Source organism: Artemia sp. Qi Xiang Cuo, chromosome 7 (assembly GCF_049724085.1).
Source record: "Artemia sp. Qi Xiang Cuo chromosome 7, ASM4972408v1, whole genome shotgun sequence".
NCBI classification, from domain to species: Eukaryota; Metazoa; Arthropoda; class Branchiopoda; order Anostraca; family Artemiidae; genus Artemia; species Artemia sp. Qi Xiang Cuo.
The window spans coordinates 61,884,821-61,908,691 of record NC_142800.1 but is presented as its reverse complement, the minus strand read 5'-3'; the positions used below and the strand labels follow the sequence as shown (position 1 = coordinate 61,908,691).

At 33.2% G+C, this 23,871-nt stretch overlaps 1 protein-coding gene across 3 annotated transcripts in view; it reads left to right on the top strand.

Moving 5' to 3' along the window:
• Positions 1-23,871, top strand: part of LOC148950540 (serine/threonine-protein phosphatase 2A catalytic subunit alpha isoform-like) — a 180,945-nt gene that overhangs the window by 94,774 nt on the left and 62,300 nt on the right. For all 3 annotated transcript variants that reach the window (XM_089092466.1, XM_089092465.1, XM_089092467.1), the window contains exons 3-5: positions 8,744-9,007; positions 14,459-14,640; positions 15,465-15,572. In XM_089092466.1, the coding sequence (XP_088948592.1) occupies positions 8,744-9,007; positions 14,459-14,640; positions 15,465-15,572 (554 nt within the window). The remainder of the gene's footprint in view (positions 1-8,743; positions 9,008-14,458; positions 14,641-15,464; positions 15,573-23,871) is intronic.

The following is a 23,871-nucleotide window of genomic DNA, read 5'->3' as shown; positions in this document are numbered from 1 at the left end:
GAAAAATAACCCTTGGCCGGAGTGCTGCTATGAGGCAACAACTTAATGCCCTTTATGAATATAGGTAGGTGAACAAAAGCAGAGTCCCCAGCATCACCCTTTAAGGTGGACACTAAATTCCAAAATTCGGAAATTGACACTTTCCCTTCCCCTAGCTCTTTCTTCAAGAATGGTTGTCGCCTCCACTCTCTGTTTAGGGCTTCAACTTCCAGCGAACCATTGAAACAGTCCTTGAATATGCGGAAAAGAGGGATTATAGAAGAAACTGATCCGGATAAAGCAGTTTCTGGAGATAACCAAGGTCTTCACTGTTTACTCTTCGCTTTATTTCAGAGCACAGCTTGATATAAAACGCAAGGCAATTTTTCTTTGTCGCAGCTAGCTGTCTGTCTTGAAGTTTCCGACTTTCAATCTGATCAATTGCAAAGAGATCAAATTTGGCTCCAAAATGCATATCCGTCTCCATAGCTTTGAAGTTTCTTGGGTTTGAAAAATCTATTTCGAAGACTGAACGTATGGCCAAAAGCTCGTCTTTGATATAATTCCTTGCCAGTTCGGAGAGAGTATTACCCACGCTTTTTAAAAGTTTGTGAATTTTCACTTCTGTGCTCTGGAATTCAAGATTCAGGCCGTTTACAATAGGAAGAACGTAATTCAGAAAAAGATAATAGAGCTTTACTTCGGGATCGATCAAAGCTGTATAAAGCCTCACTGCCGCTTGACCCCGATCATCATTCACAGGTAAGGCAAAAACAACGTCAGAGCAGTCCACTGTTCCACCAGCCTCTGAGAAACGGCCTCAAACGCTAGCCAGCGAGTTGCAGATGGGTACAAGAGTGTATGCTCGGCTACTTCACAGAACTTTTGGAATTCCTTATACTCACGGAGTCGTTTGGCACTATTCGATACGTAAGTGTATATATCATTTCTGAATCTGACGATCTCTGTATATAACTGCACACAAGCACTATCAGAGCATAGGGCAAAACTGTGACAGATGCATCCAAAAATAGCCAGCCGGGGAATATCTTTCTTTATGAGGGCTGCAAGGCCGTTGTTATTCCCAAGCCTCACATTTGCATTATCAGATGCAAATCCTATGTAGTTTTTTATTGTCATCTTCTTCTCACTTAAAGTCTTGTAGATAAAAATTTTAAGGTCCATTGCTGTTGTATCCCCAACTTCTGGAATGGCCAAAAAGTCTTCCTTGATTCCGCATATAGTGTTGTCATAGTAGCGAACGATGATGACTAAGTATTTTGTCCCCACACTTATCAGTGCTTTCATCAACCATGAGCGAAAAGAGCGATTTTTCCAATCTTGAGCTCAGCTGGCTGATGGCGTATGGGGCAATTACGTTTTTGATTAGTCCAGTGATTTTAGTTCTTCCATATGAAAGAAGGTTTACTGCTGATGTATCAGGGATACATTTTTCCAGCAATTCGGGTAAGCTTTCCATAATAATCATATTCTTAGATTTTGATGCTACCCAGGCTGACATTGCCAACTCTACAGCTGTCACCTGTTGGCTAATTAGTTCTCTTTCCTTTGCTGCTCCCGATAAAGTAAACTCATTGGTTTGGTCATCAGCAATACGCACTTGGTTCTTCATACTAACAACTTTGAATATGTGACTTTCCCTCAGTGTATGTCTACGTAAATGGCATAGGCCACCAGTAATGATCTTTTCGCAAAACCTACATCAAGATTTTGTCCTATCCCTTGGATATCTTTGCAGCCAGACCTGCAAGTCTTTATCTTCTATCCATTTTGCACTGAATTTCTGTATTTTCACTGGCTTTGGTGGTTTATTTCTGCTGATTCTTCGTTTTCTCACATTCAATAGTTCATTCTCTTCACCTTAATTGTCTTTTGCATTTTCTTCACTGTCAGTGGAACTTGATTCATTTTTTTGGGATTCGTCTCCTGTTTATTTTGATATATAGATAATATTTATAAGAGCAGCGACTCTAACCGGTTTTCCATATATCAAACCAGTGGCGTAACTAAGGGGGACAAGTAGGGGCCCTTTGCAGCACAAGTTTAGTTTTTATGGGTATTTGCTTCTCTAAAAGAGGTATCTAAGAGAGGAAGAAAGAAAAATAAAAGAGATAAAGAAATTTCTAGATCATAAATTTCAAAATTTGTTGAATATTCACTGCATAATATTGCTCTTAGAGATTATTTGCTTCCTGACAAGGATGTTTCAGGGGCTAATTTACAGAAAACATTAAAACTGAGCTAGCTGAGCCAGACTTTTCAATTTCATGCTAGACTTTTTTCAAGTGTCATGGTCACTTTTCTAACAGTATACCCCCCTCCCATTCTGAGGTCCCATATATAACTGTATAAATATATTTCGTCGTTTTGTCGATTCTTGTGGTGACATTCTTTCTTGTAATATTCTTACATGTTCTTTCTTATTATAAAGTGAGAACTTGATTGGTTGATTTTTTTAATGTATATGATTAATATATATTTTAATATATTTTAATATATATATTTTTGCATGATTTGATCTTTTTTACTTGTTTTCCTCAATTCATCGACTTTTCGTTTATGCATTTAAAACCTAGATAAATTTGATGTAAAATCCAATGCTTTTTGTGCCCCTCGTGTTCATTTATATTCATATATTCTTGAGAAAAAAAATAATTCTCTACTTTTTAGTTCATTTTGAAAATGAGTTTAACTTTTTCTTTATTGTTTGACCTCCTCCCCTAAAAATTATTTGTACGTCTGGACCTATGAAACCCACCAAAACAGCTATAGGCTTACATTCTTAGGGTTGAATTGTGTGGTTGAAGAAATAATCTTCTTTTAGTTCTTGCTTTCTTTTGGTTGGGAGTTATGATTCAAATTACAAACGGAAAAAAGGCATTTTGCGTAAAATAACTGCTGTTTCGCAAAGGAACTGAAAACAATGATTGAAATATTTTTTGTTTGATACAATAAAAACCACACAAAAATTCTGTCACTCAGAATTCCTCAAATATTCATGTTGGAGCAATACAAATTTAAGGCTGGAGAAAGTGAGACTGAGACCAAGTCACTCTAAAAAATTTAACGGGAAGGGAGCAATTAAAATGATTTTTGGGTCTTTTCAAGAAGCTTGATTTATTAAGATTGGTTTTTATTGAAATTTAACAATAAAAAAAAATCTAGCTGGTTATCTTGGTTATCATTGTCGGTTATCATTTCTAATATGCTTGTAAAATTGCCCTTTTCAGTCTAAAGTACTACTTTTGACAAAAAGTATTGAAAAAGTACTGTTTTTGCAGAAAGTATTCAAGAAGTACTACTTTGATCAAAAAGTACTAAAAGTAGTACTTTGGTACTACCCGTGGCAACTCTGTCTGCAACATTCGCAACACCGATGGGTTAAATTTGATACGGTTTTGTTTGTCAACCCGACGAAGTGCCATTTGAAAAATCTAAACTTTTTGATCATCAGGTATACTATTATCATTAAGGAAATCAGTGAGATTACCCTCAAAAGTTTGCATTGGAGATAGAGCATCATCAACTGCAGTCAATTTATAGGATTTAGCCGTATGTTCTTCTTATGATGATTGAGATCGAGGTAGAAAAAGATCGTTAACAAGACCGGCATTTATTGGCAGTAAAACTGTGAAAAAACCTTTCCCCGTCTGAACTAAATGTTTTCTTTTCCGTTTTTGACTGGTCTTTCTCTTGGACGGTGCAGGAAAAATGGATTGATGTTGTCTAGTCTTCTTCTTAATAGCATCTGGTAGTTGAACGTTGCCTGCAGTTAAATTTAAACTCAGTTCAGAAATGAGTTTATTAAATTCTCGATCTACTTTGTTCAGTATGGCCTTCCCAAATCGTGATTTTGAACTATTCAAAACAAAGAACAAGTATCTATTGTGATTTAACATCTTCAGCGTCATAGTTTCAACTAACATCTTTTCCTATCACCCCCCCCCCCCCCGTAGATATACTGTTATTTCAGGATCGAAAATATTACTAACAACACGTAGTTCTTCAGGTGTATTTTGATTAAGGTCAAATACAATGTGTCCATATGGTTTGCTTTTAGCCTGATAGTAAGCTGAAAGCAGGAATTAAGGTTGACCCGGATAAATTTGTTTATTTAAAGTTATAAGAAAACTTGAGTAAACAACAACTTCGTACACAATGTAATGAGTACAGTTCAATGCAAGAGTTCGCAAACATTTACTCTGATGAAAGAGATTGTGTAGGACAATGATAACGGAATTTTTTCATGATGGGAAAGCTCTGTGAACAATTGAATCATTTCCTCAGACCATTGCTCTATCGATCGGCAACATCATCAATAATAAGCCAAGAGTTTGGTTCAATTGAATTGAATACAGAATCTAATCCCTTGACGAATTTAACTTGAGGTTTAATTGCTCTTATCCGATCATATGACTTGCCAAACGCTATAGCTATAGTATATATTTTTAATTTATGTTTGATGTTGATCCCCTGCCACCAACATTTCACCTCGACTCTGAATTATTTTCATGAAAAGTTCGTTTTCCCACTCATTGATGGACCACACAGAAAAGCTCTGAAAGGTGTTATAAACTTGTACATAATCTATGATTCTCAGTTTGTGTGCATAAGATTCTATTCAGTGAACATCAACAACTGAGTAGTTTACTACACAGTTTACTATTTAATCCACTAGTTTACTATATTAAATATATATTTACATACACATTTTTTTCAACAGCAGTAAAAAAAAAATTGTGCATACATAAAAAAAAAATTTAATAATATATATATTATGCAACAATAACTTGTATATTTACATAAAAAAGTTACATAATACAAAAAATCAGCTCTAAGTCAATAAAAGACACCGGCGGTGCCCCCCCCCCCTTTTGGCGGATGGCCGAAGACTGCAGCAAAACCCCCCGTCCCTTGGGCCGCGAGCCCCCCAATATTTTTGGAAATTTGTTTAATGAATTTTACCCACACCCAGACTTCCCCTATGACGAAGAAACTCGTCTCGATCAGAAGTTAAGTAGTGCCAAAGGGGGAAGATACTTACACCATCTCTACAAATATAGACCTAGTCGGGAATGGGGCTCATGGCAGTCTTTTCAATATCTACGGTATAAACAAGCGAATAAGAATATATAATAAATATATATATATATATATATATATATATATATATATATATATATATATATATATATATATATATATATATATATATATATATATATATATATATATATATATATATATATATATATATATATATATATATATATATATATATATATATATATATATATATAGTATATATATATATATATATATTGTACTTAATATTGAAAATAACTGTTAAAACTACAGTAAAACGTTAAAACTACAGAGCTTTCAGCAATTAATATCATTGTACATCAAATATTGAATTTAACTTATTAGTTCTTTTTAAGATCATTCCAGATGAATGTAGTTTCACTACTAACAAGAGTTTGAATACTGCCCCCTTCCTTAACTGTAAAAACCTAAAGCCTACTATGTCATTGGCGCTTCACTGAAAACGAATTATATTGCAAATAAATTTAGTTATGTATATTAGTATCTATTGTATGTTTGTTTGTATTGAATGTTTATTTAATTTCTGTTCGTTTCGGGTTTCATTTATACTACAATAACAACTTTTTTTTTGTTTTAAGCTTGATTAGCATATCCAATTCAAGCATTACTCACTTTAAAATTTATTTATTCATTTATATTAGTACTTTTTGTATGATTTTTTTTTGCTATGATTGTTTGTTTAATTTCTGTTCGTTTGGGTTTAATTTATTCTTCAATAGTAATTTCTGATCGTTTGAGTTTGAATTTTAACAGGTATTTGTATCTGCTGATCTTAAGTTTAATATGGCCTTTACCTTTCTCTAAAAAAACTTTTTTTTCGGAAAGTTTTTTAAATTAATATATGAAAGCACAAAATTTACCTCCTTAAAATCAACCTCAACAACAACAAAAAAAGTTTTAATTTTACGTTCAAATAAACATGATTTCCATAAGCACCGTGAGCTAGTACCCTATTCTAAACGTCAATATTGTTGTTGTACGCCTTTACATGGAAGCATGAATTTCACCTCCTCATAATCAACCTTATCCTAAAAAAAAAAAACAAGTTTTAATTTTAGTTCAAATAAAGGTGATTTCCATAATCACTGTTATCTTGCACCCTGTTCTAGTCGTCAATTTTGTTGTTGGTACGCCTTTATGTGGAAGCGCAAATTTCCGAAAAACTTCTTTTTCGGAAAGTTTTTTAAATTAATATATGAAAGCACAAAATTTACCTCCTTAAAATCAGCCTCAACAACAACAAAAAAAGTTTTAATTTTACATTCAAATAAACGTGATTACCATAAGCACCGTGAGCTAGTACCCTATTCTAAACGTCAATATTGTTGTTGTACGCCTTTACATGGAAGCATGAATTTCACCTCCTCAAAATCAACCTAATCCTAAAAAAAAAAACAAGTTTTAATTTTAGTTCAAATAAAGGTGATTTCCATAATCACTGTTATCTTGCACCCTGTTCTAGTCGTCAATTTTGTTGTTGGTACGCCTTTATGTGGAAGCGCAAATTTCCGAAAAACTTCTTTTTCGGAAAGTTTTTTAAATTAATATATGAAAGCACAAAATTTACCTCCTTAAAATCAGCCTCAACAACAACAAAAAAAGTTTTAATTTTACATTCAAATAAACGTGATTACCATAAGCACCCTGAGCTAGTACCCTATTCTAAACGTCAATATTGTTGTTGTACGCCTTTACATGGAAGCATGAATTTCACCTCCTCAAAATCAACCTAATCCTAAAAAAAAAAACAAGTTTTAATTTTAGTTCAAATAAAGGTGATTTCCATAATCACTGTTATCTTGCACCCTGTTCTAGTCGTCAATTTTGTTGTTGTACGCCTTTATGTGGAAGCACAAATTTCCGAAAAACTTCTTTTTCGGAAAGTTTTTTAAAATAATATATGAAAGCACAAAATTTACCTCCTTAAAATCAACCTCAATGAAAAAAAAACATCTTTTAATCTTATATTCAAATAAAAGCAGTTTTTATTTTTACCGTGATCTCTTACCCTATTCTGGACTTCAATTTTGTTTTTGTATGCCTTTATATGGAAACACGAATTTCACCTCCTTAAAATCAACCTCAACCTAAAAAAATATATTCGTGAAACAGCTTGATGAACAACTTTTGCGTATTTGGAATCAGCACATTTTTCTGAGTCTGATAGTCAAAGAATCATTTTTCTTGCAATTTTTTGGGGGTTATGCCCTTTTTCACACACTTCCTGGACTATTACTAAAAAGTATTGTCGGCGAAATTTTTAGGCAACATTGCACATTTCATACTGCATTTTTTTCTGAATTATTCATTTTATATTAAAAAATGCTAAATATCGTCGCTTGATTTTGTGGCAATATCCGTATCGTTGTGTCCACCAGGGATATTGACTGGCTCAAGCATAAAGTCAATTAATTCTACGGAGCAAACTTAAAGGAAAACTCAAAAAGAAGATTCATTGCTAATTTTGATAGATGTTTGATATTCATTTCGTGAAAAATATATCAAAATTCTTATAATTTGCTTATGTGTTTAAGCAAGTAAAATGCGTCGGAAGTGCTTTTTAGTGTGAACTTATAAATTTTTGTTGCTTTTAGGATGTTAATCTTTATTTTTAGAAAAAATCTCTATTGTTATACCAAGTTAAGAGTCAATCGAGTGATTTTTTTTCATAACATCTAAATAAAAAGTAAAAAATGGATACAACATCCATTTGGCTTTTCAATAGTCTATTCATTGTTTCTTTTTCTTATGCAAAAATAAAATATTTTATTCATTCTATCTGCTCTTCAAGGGATATCAAATGCTGCTGAACCCTATCGGCGGGCTGTGAATGTTTATTTTTCTCAAGACTGGTACTAAATTTTTTAGCCGTTTTTTGGTAAGAGTCGTCAATTTTGTTGTTGTACGCCTTTATGTGGAAGCGCAAATTTCCGAAAAACTTCTTTTTCGGAAATTTTTTTAAATTAATATATGAAAACACAAAATTTACCTACTTAAAATCAACCTCAACAACAACAAAAAAAGTTTTAAATTTACGTTCAAATAAACGTGATTTCCATAAGCACCATGAGCTAGTGCCCTATTCTAAACGTCAATATTGTTGTTGTACGCCTTTACATGGAAGCATGGATTTCACCTCCTCAAAATCAACCTTATCTTAAAAAAAAACAAGTTTTAATTTTAGTTCAAATAAAGGTGATTACCATAATCAAGTTAAGTCGGTAAGAAAGATAAAATTAGGTGAATAGCATGCAAAATAAGAGCAAATTCATTAAAATCTGGACATTATAGCAAGTCTGTATTGTGCCTGATTGTCTCCTGTCAGTATGAGAAAAAATTAAACAAGTCTGGCTCTACTTAATATTGAATGAATAGTCTGCCACTTATAATGATTGTAATATATAATATTACAATACAATTATTATAAGCATAATGATTATTCCAGTTGTATTTTATATTACCCTGTTGATCCTACTTCGTACTTATTTTTTCTTGAGTTTGATTAACTTAATTATTGGATTCATCCTCTCAGAAATCATGTGATCTTTCATGGGAAATTTGTAAAATAGAGTTGAAGCAGCTTTTATAGACCCTAGATGTTTTATTTTCAAAACCAATACAGTTTTCTTTTTGATAGGTGCGCTATAGAGAAAGAATAACGATCCTCCGTGGGCATCACGAGTCCAGAAAAAATACTCGAGTAAATGGGTTTTATGACGAATGTCTTAGAAAATATGGTGACGCCAAAGTTTGGAAGTTTTTCATGGATCTTTTTGATTACTTGCCTTTAACAGCCTTAGTAGACGGTCAAATATTTTGTGTTCATGGCGGTTTGTCACCTTCTATCGTTACATTAGATGATATCCGATCTTTGGATAGACGGCAGGAGGTCCCACGATCTGTGAGTGATTTAAAATAATTAGTGACTGAATTTATATTACAATGTACGTTTTAATTAAATCGTATTAATTAAGCCAACTTTCTTTATAATCTCTTTTCAGCAGGCTTTTCATTACACTTAGAAACAAGGTTTTTGAGTCGAGTGGGCTCTTAATGCTTACAAGGTAACTTTATACTAAATTAATTAAATAGCCTGCAAAGGATTTATGCTTCTGAATATTTCAGAAATGGCACAGTACTTTTTCTCCTTTCCAATGTCAAATATAATTACAAAGCCCCTTGTCAATGTGTTAAAGGAACCTAAAATTGTCAAATTATATCATCTTAGTTACAAAAATTTTGTCGACGTTAAAAGTCAATTGTGGCCTGAATAGTCGCTAAAACTTAGAGGTAGCCGTGGCAAGATGGAGCTGGAACCAAGACCTGTTGAAGGTCGTTAAAGTACAAGCTTCTCAAATCTTGAACGACTGCATTGTTATGGATCAAAATATTCTGTAAAGCACTCCCAGGGTATTCTTTTGCCAATCTCATAAAAGACAGGCTGATTCCGATTGACCTTCGTTAGCCCCTTTGAATTATTCTTTTTAACGTTTCTATTACCTTTATTACGACGATTCCTATTGAAACTTAGTCAAGACCATATTAACGATGGTTTTGCTAGCCATTTCCTTTTCCGTTTTTCCGTCGTATTTTTCAGACAACGCCATATCTCGGGGAATTCTTCAAGAAACAAAAGTAAGACTTATGTCCCTGTTACTTGTAGACAAGGGCTCACTACCTCTTTTCCCTTGAAGCAAGGGTGAGAATGTGTGGAAAAATCCAAAATTTAATCCCTGCTGATGTTTTATTTTAGCAAGTAAATGGTATGATTCCGTAAAACGGTGAAAATTGTTAATAAAGATTAAATTATTCTTTTCGCTTGTATATTTTAGGAAAACGAGTAATCCCAAAAATACTACTGTGACGCAAAGGATCTAAAGTAAAAAAAAAAATCAATATTAGGAAACCAAAACATTTCCTCATTTCTCAAAACATATCCTCAATATTTGGTATTGATGCGTACTTTAGTCTTTCTCTTTGGGAATTGTTCTTTAGGAAGGGGGGAGGGGTATCAAGAAACAAGATTAACGCTTCTATTTTTGGTACATGTAAACAAAGGCTTCACTACCTCTTTCCTTTGGGGTGGGAATCTGTGGACAAATCCAAAATTCAAACCCTGCTGATCTTTTACTTTAGCAAGTAAATGGTTTGCTCCTCTAAATTGGTGAAATTTATTATTTCAGACTAGTTTATTCTTTATATTTGCCTATTTTGGGAAAACAAGTAGTTCCATAGCTACTACTGTGGTGCAAAGGGTCTGAAATAAAAAAAAAATAGAAGGAAAAAATAAAGTCACCATTTGGGAATGTCATTTTCTTATATTTCCTGATATTTCCTGAGGGGACAGCAGTTCACAAATTTTGTATTCTCATCTTTTAGAGCACATCCTGACTATCCACTTTCTTAAAAATGGGATCTCAATCACCTTGATCGAGCATATCAACAGACACCATTCAATATCGGAATTCCCAGTTTATTTTTGGCCTAAGGACTTCAAAAAAAGGCGAAAAACAGTTGAGGATGAAGATTGGTCTGGGCCCCCTTCGACGAGCTCTTTGGGTGAAAACGTGTCAAAAGTTAAAGAAGTCCAGCCGTTGGTATAGTCTACGATTAATAGTCGTACTTAACATGTAAAAGGCACCCTTTTTTATTCAAGGAACTCAACATAAGAAAAGTTCGTGCAAAATATATTGCAAAAGTCCCAAGTGATGATAAAAAAAAACACAATGAGTTGCCCTCTGCAGTTAAACAGTAGAGGGCTTGGAACGAGAAGCAGACTTTTCAGACACCGTACTAACCGGTGAAGAAATATTGTTATCCAATAAAACCCTGAGACCAAGCGCCTGAATTTGAAATCCCTCATAGAGGAGTCTCCGCTCCCCAAGAAGGCGAGAATGGCTAAGTACAAGGTAAAGACCATGTCCTTTGACCTTATTAATAATTCTGGGGTTGAAGACAACGAGTTTGTACTGCGAGAAAAGACTGTGAGTACTGCTATCTACATGGATATCCTTGTACCTATACCGAAACGCAAAGAGGAGAAAACCAGAGATTGTCGATTGCTGAAGGCACCGTTACAACAATGCTATGAGGCAGATCCCCTTCCCTACGACGTCAAACCTAGATGGGATGGGCTTGTAACTTTACCATAGCCTCCGTATCGCCTTAAATCAAGTCTAGTAGGTTTTGAATCTGAATTTACAATTTAGAATTAACCTGACTTCGAGTTTGTTGACAACTCTCTCCAATATGTCATTTGAAATTCTCGTGACTTCTCTCATGATGCTATCTTTCAACCTGTGACTATTTTTTCTGGGTTGTCCCCATATATTAAGCTGGCCTCAGAGAAAGTAGTTTGCCGGACTCAGTTCAGAGGAGTATCGTTGCCGTTGATCCTCCTCGACTTTAATCGGTTGCCTGGGAAATAGTGTCCAAGCTATTGAAGAGTGTAGTTAGAACACTGAGGTGATGCATCATCCTGGTGAAACACAACTGAGTGCGTATCAAAACTTTTTCTCCTAAATGCTGGAGTTAAGCGTCCAAAGCATTTAGGTTCATTGGTCTGCATTTTCTGTCACCAAATAACCATTATCGTATTCGAATAATTATTAATCAAAAATAAAATTGTTCCCATATACACACCATGCCTTCTTTTTTCTAAACTTTGAAGTTTTTCAACACGTTTATGAGGCTCATGTTCACTGGCTCAAGACCTGAAGGTTTGCTTATTCAAATGCCCTCTCACACGGAAGTGCGCAACCAATTGTTTCTCTAGAAAATATAATTTATTGCTGCAGATGCCACTACCACTTTTTTTTATCATTAATTCCCCTTCTTTACTGTTATTAATCAAAATAAAAGGCCAACATCACTGTATAATATATACAGAAACTGTGTCAACTGAAACACACATAAGTAAAAAAAAGGTTTTCACATGAAATCAAAAGTGCGAAAAGTAACAACCAGTAGAAACTAGGATTGTGTAAAATATCAAACAAAAAACGGGAAGAAATTACAAGAAGTCTAAAAAGAACAGAAAATGAAGCCTAAAAAGAATAGAAATTATAAGTAACAACGAAGTCAAATTTAAAGCTAACCTAAATTACCAAAAAGGATATTGCCACCGCTCAAGTCCTCATAAAAGACTATCATATTAGTTTTGTTTTGCTGAAGGCAAACACGTAGTACTAATACTTTTTTTGCTAGAGTTGTTGCATCTTAAACAATCCATTTAGTTTGCTTATTCTCACGTGGTATATATTTTCATTGATAATTTTTAATTTCTAAGGCTTTCACATGTGCAGAAAATCACATGAAAGGGGACCTTTAGGACTCCAGGGGACACGGTAGTCTGCCTGAGACTCTAGGCATGGAAGCCTATTAGGCCAAGGTCACTTGTTTGCCTGTGAGTCCCAGCAAATTCAGTCCCCCTTTTGCATACAAGTCCAATCAACATTGTCCTTCATGAATGAACCCAGAAATGTCGGATCATGCCTAAAGTTCTATAACTATTTAGCTTAGTTCTGCCTCAAGTTGGATGAAAGTCTATCTATCGAGAAGTGAAAATGTCATCATTTTATACATTCCTTTATGCCATCTGTGTCTCTCCACTTAGACTATCCGTCTTGGCTTTTTCTCTAATTAGCCATGGATTGATGGCAACGTGATTTGAATTAAAAAATCAACGGATCTAGATGTACACTGACGGGCTACCTGCTTCTACTTACATAACCAACTTTGCTTGGAAAAGGTGCATGAAGACATGACTTGGACATTCCTAAGAGTAGGGCTATTTGGTGTTAACTTATAATATATAGTAATTATTACTAGTGTAAATTGTGTTGCTGGTAATTATCCAAGTACTAAGGATAGTTGTATACCAGTAAAATATTTATTAAGCCCAAATTTAAACAAAACGTCGTAAAGATATTTACTAGAAGAATTTATCAAATCTTAACGAAACCTGATGGAAATCAGGGGTGACCATTATGAATATTTAGAATAAGGACACAATGACAAGGAACAACACGAATCCTGTATAATCTTCAAAGTTTGCCTGTTCAACATGGGGGGGGGGGGGAGGGGGTAGTGACACGTTCCATTTTTTTAAATAACTTTGACATCACGCAAGAATAGCAACTATATGTAAATCTAATCAACTTTCCCAAAGCAACCGACAAAATATCTGGCATAGCGTGCGGTACAAAGCCAAGTGGTTGCAAGTAATTAGCATAAATGAGGAGAAGAAACATAGCAGGAAAGAGGGAAAGAAAATTACAGAGACAGAGAGAATAGAGTGCCCGTGGCTTATCTCGAAATTATTTATTTAAGATTTCCCATAAATTAGCAGGGCCTGCGTGTTATAAAGGTACTAATAGATAGCGGCTTTGAGAGCTACTATTCTATGTAAAATACAGTATTACAACCGAGTCCGTTGATTTTTGAATTAAAAGCAAGTTGCCAGCAATCCTTGGCTAATTGGAGAAAAACCCAAGAGAGATAATCTGAGTGGAGAAAAAGTATTTGTGACCATTGACTCGATTTTGGTATTTTGAAAAGACATTATTTTTCAATCTTTTCTTCATTTCAATTATAAAAAAAAAACAAAAAAGAAGTATGAAACATGTTTATTTTTTAATAAAAAATAATTTGGTTTGTACTATAGAAAAAGGAATTTTTTAAAATAAACAAATTAGGAACAAACGTGAAGTTTATAAATATGTATGAGTGAACATTGCCCTATACAAAATCCTACATTCACATTCACTACCAACCGTTCTCACCACCTTCCCATCCCTGATCTTGAGGTTTCGACAACATCTCTGTGCGTTTTGCTCTCACAATTAAAATCCGGCACAAATTTTTATATTAAAGGCTTTGCACAAATGATCATGGAACATATTTCTTATCCCTGCTCACTAATAATCTCATAAATAGAGTTGAAAATTGACCTGATCTTTTTTACTTTATTTCTTTTGTTTCTAACTAACAACATAACTTTATGTTACAGGTAATCAAGGACTTATTGCTGAGTGGATTTTCTTCTTTAAAGATTATTTTTAATCTAAAAATTCGATAGTCATTAAAATCAAGAATGTTGTCAAATAATTTCCCATTATAGGTTTGTGAATTGTTTAAACAAACTAGCGAAACCATTTTGCTCTAAAGACACTATTAATAGGGAATATAAAGATATGTGTGCCAAAACAAATCGGTCAAGAAAAACGAAAAAAAGGATGCAACTGTGTGGTTTTCTCAGATAGTTAAATTCGAATTGAACCAACATACAGTTTTCGTTAGACTCGTGATGCTTTTTATGCGATAATAGTTTTAATTAAATATATCATTTAAGGGTCCAATTTGCGATCTTTTATGGTCTTACCCTAGTGACAGAGGTGGATGGAATAGGTCTCCATGGGGTGACGGACATACGGTCTTCACGTTTGGTCAGGACATAAGCGAACAGTTTAATTATTCTAATGGCCTTACCTTTGTCTCACGAGCCCATGAATGCATAATGGAAGGATATGCCTGGTATGTCTTTAATGCTTTTTTAATGCACTTTAGAAATCACATAATTAGTTTATGCGTAATTTAATTTGATTTCAGTTTAGTTTTATTTCAGCTAGTAATTTTCATAAATAATTAACTATCTTATGATCAAGGAAATATCCTTTTTAAAATTTTAGTGGTAAGTATAGAAAAACAAACGAAAAATATCAAAATATGGAGATTATCATCTGATATTTTAAAATTGTTTGTTATTTTGAATAACCTTCTCTGTTGATGTATTGTTGTTATCTCTATCCAAAAGTGTATTTTCAATTAAAAATATTGTATCAATAATTAAAACGTTGCAAAACACTGTTTTAACGGTAGCTTTTTTTACGATCCATAGACACCTAAATAACTCAGTATAATATTGTTTTGGGTGTAGTAGCATGCTCTTACTCTTAAATTTAAGCTAAAAGTGCCTAATGTGAGATGAACCGCTATTTGACTTTAAAAGTGTTGGTTTTTAGATTTTTTAAGGTATTAAATTCTAAAGGATTAAGTTTTCCCGGTGAGAACGATTTTTTAGATGTCACACCTGAACAGACAGGAGGGGGGCGGAGGGGGATAAGCTCAACAAACAGTTCACCAAATTTGTTGACTTCCTGTGATTTATATGAATCCCCTTCTCCCTGAAACATATTGTCCTAAGAATACACGTTTTTGGGTATATGGTAAATACCAAACTGGAAAATCAATATTTAAAAGTTTTGCTCTATTCCTTCTATTTCATTTTAAGATTATCAACTGGTCCAATAGGTTTTGATTTTTTTTTTTTTCAGTTGTTTCATTTTTATTTATTTTAGGTGCCATGATCATAACGTACTGACAATATTTTCAGCTCCAAATTGGATGTCCAGACGTTGGAATCAAGCTGCCATAATGGAGTTGAATGATTTGCTGAATTATTCATTGTAAGCTTTTTTTGTTTGATTTTATAGACTTCTTTCATTTACCCCTAATTTTTTAATACTTTGGTGTGCGAGTGTTTTTCTATTTTATAAGAGCAGTTGATCCAGCCGTGGATCTATTCACAGTTTCAATCCTTGGTAACGCTACTAATTTGAGTTGAACGCTACTAATTGTTAGTTGAGTATGGACGACAAGGTAGTTCTAATGATAAAGTCAGAATTTATCGATCTATTATAATTTCTGGGATATGACGTAGTGTATATAGGGCTAGAAAAATTTCACCGATCATCCACAGCCAAAATCTTCTCGGGTCTTTTAGAATAACAAAATGTAGTTTCTACTTACAGCAGGAAACGAAAAACCTATCGAAGAAATTCTATATCGCAGCAAAGTGCGAGAACTTGATTTCATAAAAAACATTATATTAAAATTATGCTTCAAGTGAGTATAGTATCAATATATTAGCTTAACAACATGTTAAAATTCTCTGGTCATGTGGATCTGCTTGAGAATTGAATTTGGCATGGATAACATGATGATATGATCCCGGGACTTAAATATTTTTAAAAACATTTATCACGATATGGCACCTAGGTTATGGGCAGCCTTTGCGGCAACAACGTCAATGTTAAGTCTCTGTAAGAGATCCAAGTTCTTGCTAGTTCAAATTTGCTTAGGGTCAAGCTTCCAAAAATTTTTTATATTAGTGTGAGACTATGCCATTTTTTATTGATTAATTATGAGTAGGATTTGTCTATTTTCCAGATTTGGTTTTGTCATTTGCTGCTAGATTTGTACTACTTAAAGAGTTTAAAAATGCCTAGACGTTGTTCTATCTTGGTCATGGCAAATGTTACATATAGTACCCTCGAAACTTGTAACATTTGCTAATTTAGATCAAGGCTGTCAATGTTTTTTAAGTCAAGTTGTTTTGAGTCGTAAATTATGCCTTTTATCAGTATACAGTTCGACCCAGCACCAACTGCTGCTTCCACGTTAGACCAGAGAAAAAAAAATGCCTTGGCACAGTAATGCGTATCTTTAAATTTCCAATCAGTTATATGGAAATATAAGTTTTCGCTAGAACAGTGTTTTTGGTTCTTGTTTTATGTATGCTATTGTCTAATACAATACTAAAAATAACCATACGCTAAAAACAAACTTTATTATTTAAGAAGCTTCATCTTTTGGGAAAAATCGAGCTATTTCAAGATATTCTAATCGTTCTTCTTCAAAGACAGTGTAGACCCAAAAGACGTTAAAAGTTGTCTAGAAAAGACGGTGCAGACCGCAAGAAAAGGGATAATAATTGAAAACAGCAGATAAATAATAATATCTATATCTTCAAACTGCCGCTTGTTGGATCGACTGAGGTATAGCTTCTGGTAATTCGAAGTAAATGACTGGCCCTTTTGTAAAATTTCCAGTATAACTTCTTCTTCTTCTTTTCTTTTACTAGTGAGATCCTGTTTTATTTTATAAGCAACTGCAAAAAATAATTTAGTAAATCAAGCTTAATACTACTTAAATATGAGTTTACTGCTTAAAATTTTGTGTCTTCTGTTACATTTTTTTTCTTTTCAGCTGGTTTTAACAACAGTAGATTTAGTTTTTCTCATTGCTAAGTACCAAATTTTTGACATTTTGAAGTTGATTATTATATCTTTAGGCTTAAATCCATTCGGATATTACGGTAAAAATCTTTTCTGCAAATTGCGAAGTAAATTAGTTCAAAATTTAATTATCATGCTGCTGAAACTACTACTAATACTACTAACAACTCACCGCAGCACCTAGCTGGCTATGGCCAACACAGATACGCACGCTCCTCCTCCATCCCAATCGATTCAAAGTCTCCTTTTTTACACCCTCCCAGGAAGTTCTCATTTCCTTTAAAGCTTTCTTTATGACATCCTCCCACCCAAGACGAGGACGACCTGCTTTTCGTTTAGCCCTAGACGGTTGGTGAAAAAGAACAATCATTTCCTAGCCATCTCAACCTTTCTTTCATTATAGCCCTAGAAAGCGGGATTGAACCCCATTTTTCGTACATCTTACTGTTTGAAATACGGTCGGTCAGCTGGGTACCCAGAACAATCCGTAGGCAATTTATCTGGAAAACACGTAGTAAATCTTCATCCGCTTTTTGGAGCGTGCATGCTTCAGACCCATATTTGACCACTGTCATCACTGTACCTTCCAGTACTCTAATCTTGGTTTGAAGACATCTTCCTATTTTTCCAAACTTTTTTTAACTGTGAAAAAGCACTCTGAGCTTTGGCTATTCTACTTTTAACATCTTCACTGCTCCCACATTCTTTACTAAAAATACTACCAAGGTAAGTTAAGCTGTCCACCTGATCAATCTTTTTGTTACCCAGCATTACCTTTTCATCTTTACTTATTTCTTTCCTTAGTGACTTAGTCTTCTTAACATTAATTTTCAACCCTATTCTAGCACTCTAAACTAGCAAAGCCCCTTTAAAGTTCATTCATTTTGCCCACACTTTCATCTAGGATGCTTAAACCATCAGCATAATCTAAGTCCACGAGAGTCCCTCTCCCCATTTGACTCCATGGTCTCCCATTCCTTTCCTATGCTCATTAAGCCTAAATCCATCAAAATAATCCATATAAAGGGGAATAAAACACAACCCGGCTTAACTCCTGATTTAAGAAAAAACCAGCTGCTAACCTAATTTCCTACCTTAACCGCAGCAGTGTTATTCTTGCAAAAAGCACAAATTTTTTTCATAATTGTCTGGTATACCGTCATATTTGTCTGGTATACCATACATTGCGCGCCATGCTAAGTCAACCTAAATGAACTTAAATTTTAGCTTGTCTCTCTCACAATGCCTGTGTGTCCAAGCGCGTGTGCTTCCATCTATAAGTAGAGCTGAAAAGGTGTGCTTTCATCTATAAGTACAGCTGAAAAGATGACAGTACTTAAGACGTGTCGCCATCTATACTTTTAAATGTAAAACTCTTAAAGTTGTTTTTTTATGCAGCTGACTCTGTAGTACTCTATGGCTGGTTTGTTCAATACAAGAGTACTTTTTCATTAATTTTGATACTCAGTCACCTATTAAAACACTGAAAGTTTTTCTGTATTAATTTTTTATATACAGTCATCAATTAAAAGACTCGGAATTTTCCAAGTAGATGAGTTTATCCTATGTAAAAGTGCTTTTTATTAATATATGATATTCAGTCATCAATTGAAAGACTCGGAATTCACCAATTAGCTGAGTTTGTATCATGTAAAAGTGCTTTTTTTTGTTGATTTTTGATACTCAGTCATCAATTAAAGGACATGGAACGTACCAACTAGTTGAATTTGTTCTATGGAAATGTGTTTTCTTATTAATTTTTGATACTCAGTCATCAAATAAAAGGCTGAATTTATCAAGTAGTTGAATTTTCTCTGTAGAAACCTGTTTTTTTTATGCTCAGTCGACAATTAAAATACTTGGAATTGATCAAGTATCTAAGTCTGTTCTATGTAAAAGTGTTTTCAAATTAATTTTTGATATTCTCTCACCAATTAAATGACTTGAAATTTATCAAGTAGTTGAATTTGTTCTGTGCTAAAATACTTTTTTTTTTATTAATTTTTGATGCTCAGTCACCAATTAAAAGATTTGGAATTAACCAAGTAGTTGAATTTATTCTATGCAAAAATATCTTCTTTTTAATTTTTGATATTCACTCATCAATTTAAAGACTTAGAATTTATGAAGTATTTGAGTTTTTTCTAATTAAAAGTGCTTTTTTTATTTATTATTAATAGTCAGTCACCAAGTAAAAGACTTGTAATTTATCAAGTAACTAAGTTTTACTACGTAAAAGTGTTTTCTTATGAATTTTTGATACTCTGTCGTCAATTAAAAGACATTTAATTTACCAAGTAACTGTGTTTGTTCTATGAAAAAGTACTTTTTTTTATTAATTTATGATACTCAGTCACCAATTAAAAGACTTAGAATTTACCAAGTAGTAGAATTTGTTCTATGCAAAAGTATTTTTTTTAAATTTTTGATACTCGGTTACCAATTAAAAGACTTGAAATTTACCAAGTAGTTGAATTTGTTCTATGCAAAGGTACTTTTTTTAATTTTTGATTCTCAGTCACCAATTAAAAGACTGAATTTACCAGGTAGTTGAATTTATTCTATGTAAAAGTACTTTCTTATTAATTTTTGGTATTCACTCATCAATTAAAAGACTTTGAATTTACCAAGTAGTTGAGTTTGTTCTATGTAAAAGTACTTTTTTATTAATTATTGATACTCAGTCACCAATTAGAAGACTTGGAATTTATCAAGTAATTGAGTTTGTTCTATGTAAGTGTTTTCTTATTAATTTTTGATACTCAGTCATCAAAGAAAAGACATGGAATTTACCAAGTAACGGAGTTTGTTCTATGCAAAATTGCTTTTTTATTAATTTATGATGCTGAGTCGCCAATTAAAAGACTTGAAATTTACCAAGTAGTTGAGTTTGTTCTATGCAAAGGTACTTAATTTATTAATTTTTGATACTCAGTCACCAATTAAAAGACTTGGAATTCATCTAGTCCATGAGTTTGTTCTATGCAGAAGTTTTTTCTTATTAATGTTTGATATTCACTCATCAATTGAAAGACTTGGAATTCACCAAGTAGTTGAGTTTGTTCTATTTAAAAGTACTTTCTTTTATTAATTTTTGATATTCAGTCTCCAATTAAAAGACTTGGAATTTATCAATTTAAAAGTACTTTTTTTTTAATTTTTGACATTCATTAATCAATTAAAAGACTTGGAATTTACCAAATAGTTGACTTTGTTCTATACAAAAGTACTTCTTTTTATAATTTTTGATACTCAGTCATCAATTAATTGACTCATGAGTCTGCTAGTAGTATTTATGTCTCTAAAAATTCCTTTTGTTACATCTCCAACTTGTTAATAGACATTCTAAACGTTTGACGTGCTAGCGTACCCGAAGAATAATGATAACTTAACAAAGTAATGCATAAAGTATTTTTTAATGAAATAAAGACATGTACAATATTAATATAAAAATATGTTACACACATTATTATACATTATTAATATCATTAAATAACTTTGAACATTTTCAATCTGTTCCATAAAATAACTCATCTTGTCCTCTCTTGATACTGTAGCTACTCTCTTTCTTTTAGTTCGTAACCAGTAGAATAATCATTAATCCATTTTGAGTCGTACACAACTTTTATTTTGGTGTCACCTACAGGTTCAATATACGTTTCTTTGAGCACTAACTTCTCTGGGAATGATACTCTCGCATATCCACCCCTTTGTACGATAGAAATTCTTGGGTAGTCTAATGGAATTTAGCTCCTCGCTGTCATGACAATGCACGCATACATTTCCAATAAGGTCCTCATTATTGGTTGTTTCATAATTCAAATACTTTTCCTTGTCAGCATTCAATGCAACGATGATTTTATCGTGTTCACACACTTTCTTCGAATATTTTATTTTAACTTTTTTAAAAATACTATGCAAGTGTTTATCCTTCCAATGTACGAAAACTACTGATTTAATACATACAATAAACTAGGTAGTGTAGATAACCAGCCATAAATTACCACTGGGACAGCCGCGTGTGTTGATGAGCAGCCATAGAGTATCATTGAAACAGCCGAATAAATAAAAAAATATCCAAAATGTCCAAAAAATTCAAAGTAAAAAAAAAGAAAAGTGTTACTGCAAACATTATTTTTCTAATAGTAAAAATCACGACTAACATATCTATATCATTCTCATTTTGATTTTTTTAAAGTATATTTCATCTCATTTTAAGACAAAAAAATTTAAAAAATTCTGTGTTAAAATAATATAAAAGTTAAAAAAAGTAAAAAATTAAACTTCAAACAAAAGTATATGGGGGGGGGGGTAAAGAGTTGGGGGAGGGGTATTTGGGTCCTTGGAGGTTGTGGTTCTTGACGACTGGGCTCCTTGATGGTTGGGATATGGATGTTCAAGAGCTGTCATGTCATTTCCTAAAATGTATACGACTATTAATTTCGACTTTACGCATATTCCCAGTACTAAACTTTATTTTATATTAACTGTGCTCCTCACTTGGTACTTGCGTGTTATAGCTATCACACTCATACATTTAAAATTCCCGCTTTAAGGTAGATTTCCTATAAAAACGTAAAATCGATTTCTTCCAACCCGAATAAAAAATATGTATCTCTTAAGGGAGCCGTCATTCTTTCAGATTTACCTTTTTTGGTATGTGATTAATATTTTATCCTTTTCTCTCTTCGGGAATTAAAATAAAAAATGTGTTCATTTTTGATTCCAAAAATGGATTGAAAAATTAATAAATTTGAAAAAGAGAGAATTAGATCGAATCTTGTGATTATGGAAAAACTTTTGATTCTGGATGGCGATTTTCTCGGAGTTTCATAATCACAAGATTCGATCTAATTCTCTCTTAAATCAATTTATTTTTCAATCCTATCACTCTCACTGCTGATTCTAGATTAACCATTATTCGTTCTACTTTATGAATATTCGATAGCCTAACATAAAGAAAAGAGTGACATTTTCGATTTCGAAACAATTTTATTCTATCATTACAACAATAATATATATTACACATGTACAATTAGCGATATAACTTGTTGTCCTTTATATACTTCACTATTGCATTTAAAGCACTTTGAAGTCTATTCACATGTGCTATATCAACTTTTGCAGCGAAACATAATTGATCCTCCATTTTAAATTTGCTCAAAGATAACACACATCTTGCATATACTTCATCCCATTGCAGACAAAGCCGTGATCCTCTCGTGATTTCCACCGCAATGTTTGGTGCTCTTGTATCATTGCTACCAACTCCACTATCAACTTCTAATAGTGTAAACATTCCACTCTTTATTACAAATATATCCTAATAAACAAGTAAAGTCAAACTGTTCTCCCTCCTTGAATTCTATTCTCACACTAATATCAACTATAGCGAAAATCCTTCCTTATATTCACTGTGATCTTGTCCCGTTAGTGTTTCCGACTCCTATTATTGGCCTAGAAAGAGACTCTTGATCCTGTCCCGTTAGACTCGATTATCCAGCAATTGTTGTTGAACTTGTGTCTACATCCAAGAAACAACAAACATGTTGACCAACAATCAGAACCATGAAACAACACCCATTGCCATCAACAAACAGAACCATGAAAAAAACATCAAACATGTTGGTCAACAATCAGAACCATGAAACAACACCCATAACCATCAACAAACAGAACCATGTAAAAACGTCAAACCATCAACAAACAGAACAAAACCATCGAACAGAACAGAAGCATGAAAAAAACATCAAACAACATACCCATTAACAAACCGAGCCATGAAAAAACATCAAATAACTATCAAACAGAACAGAACTATGAGAATAACATCAAACATGTTGGTCAACAAACAACAGAAACAATATCAAATAAGCATCAAACATTAATAACCATCAAACAACGAAACCATCAACAAACAGAACCATGAATAAATTATGTGTAATCAGCGCTGGCACCCCCTCCCTACTTACAACCATATTTGGGAGACATTTAGACGCCTTCCAGAACTACAAGAGAAGATATTTGACCTACTTTAGAGAGGGACGTTAGAAATCAATTGAAAGATTACAGATCATTGACATATTGAGTCTTCAGGAATTTGTAACATGATTCTTGCATGGACATGTCACATAGCTATTGCATGCACATTGGATATCACATAAATTCAAATGAGAATAATTATTTAAATTTCCGAAGAGAGAAAGGCTTGAAATATTAATCACATACCAACAATAGGTAAATATCAGGGAATGGTGACTTAAGCGATACATTTCTTTGGAGGGATGTCGTGAGAATAATTATTTAAATTTCCGAAGAAAAAGGGTCGAAAGCTTAATCGGATACAGAACAATCCTTAGAAATCAAGTAGTGATGGGGTTATAAATCCAAAATGACAATAATAGGAACACATTTTTTATTTGAATTCTTGAAGAGAGAAAAGGATAAAATATTAATCACATACCAAAAAAGGTAAATCTGAAAGATTGAGGGCTCCCTTAAGAGATACATATTTTTTATTCGGCTCGGATGAAATCGATTTGACATCTTTTATAGGAAATCTACCTTAAAGCGGGAATTTTAAATGTATGAGTGTGATAGCTATAACACGCAAGTACCAAGTGAGGAGCACAGTTAATATAAAATATTGTTTAGTACTGGGAATATGCATAAATTCGAAATTAATAGT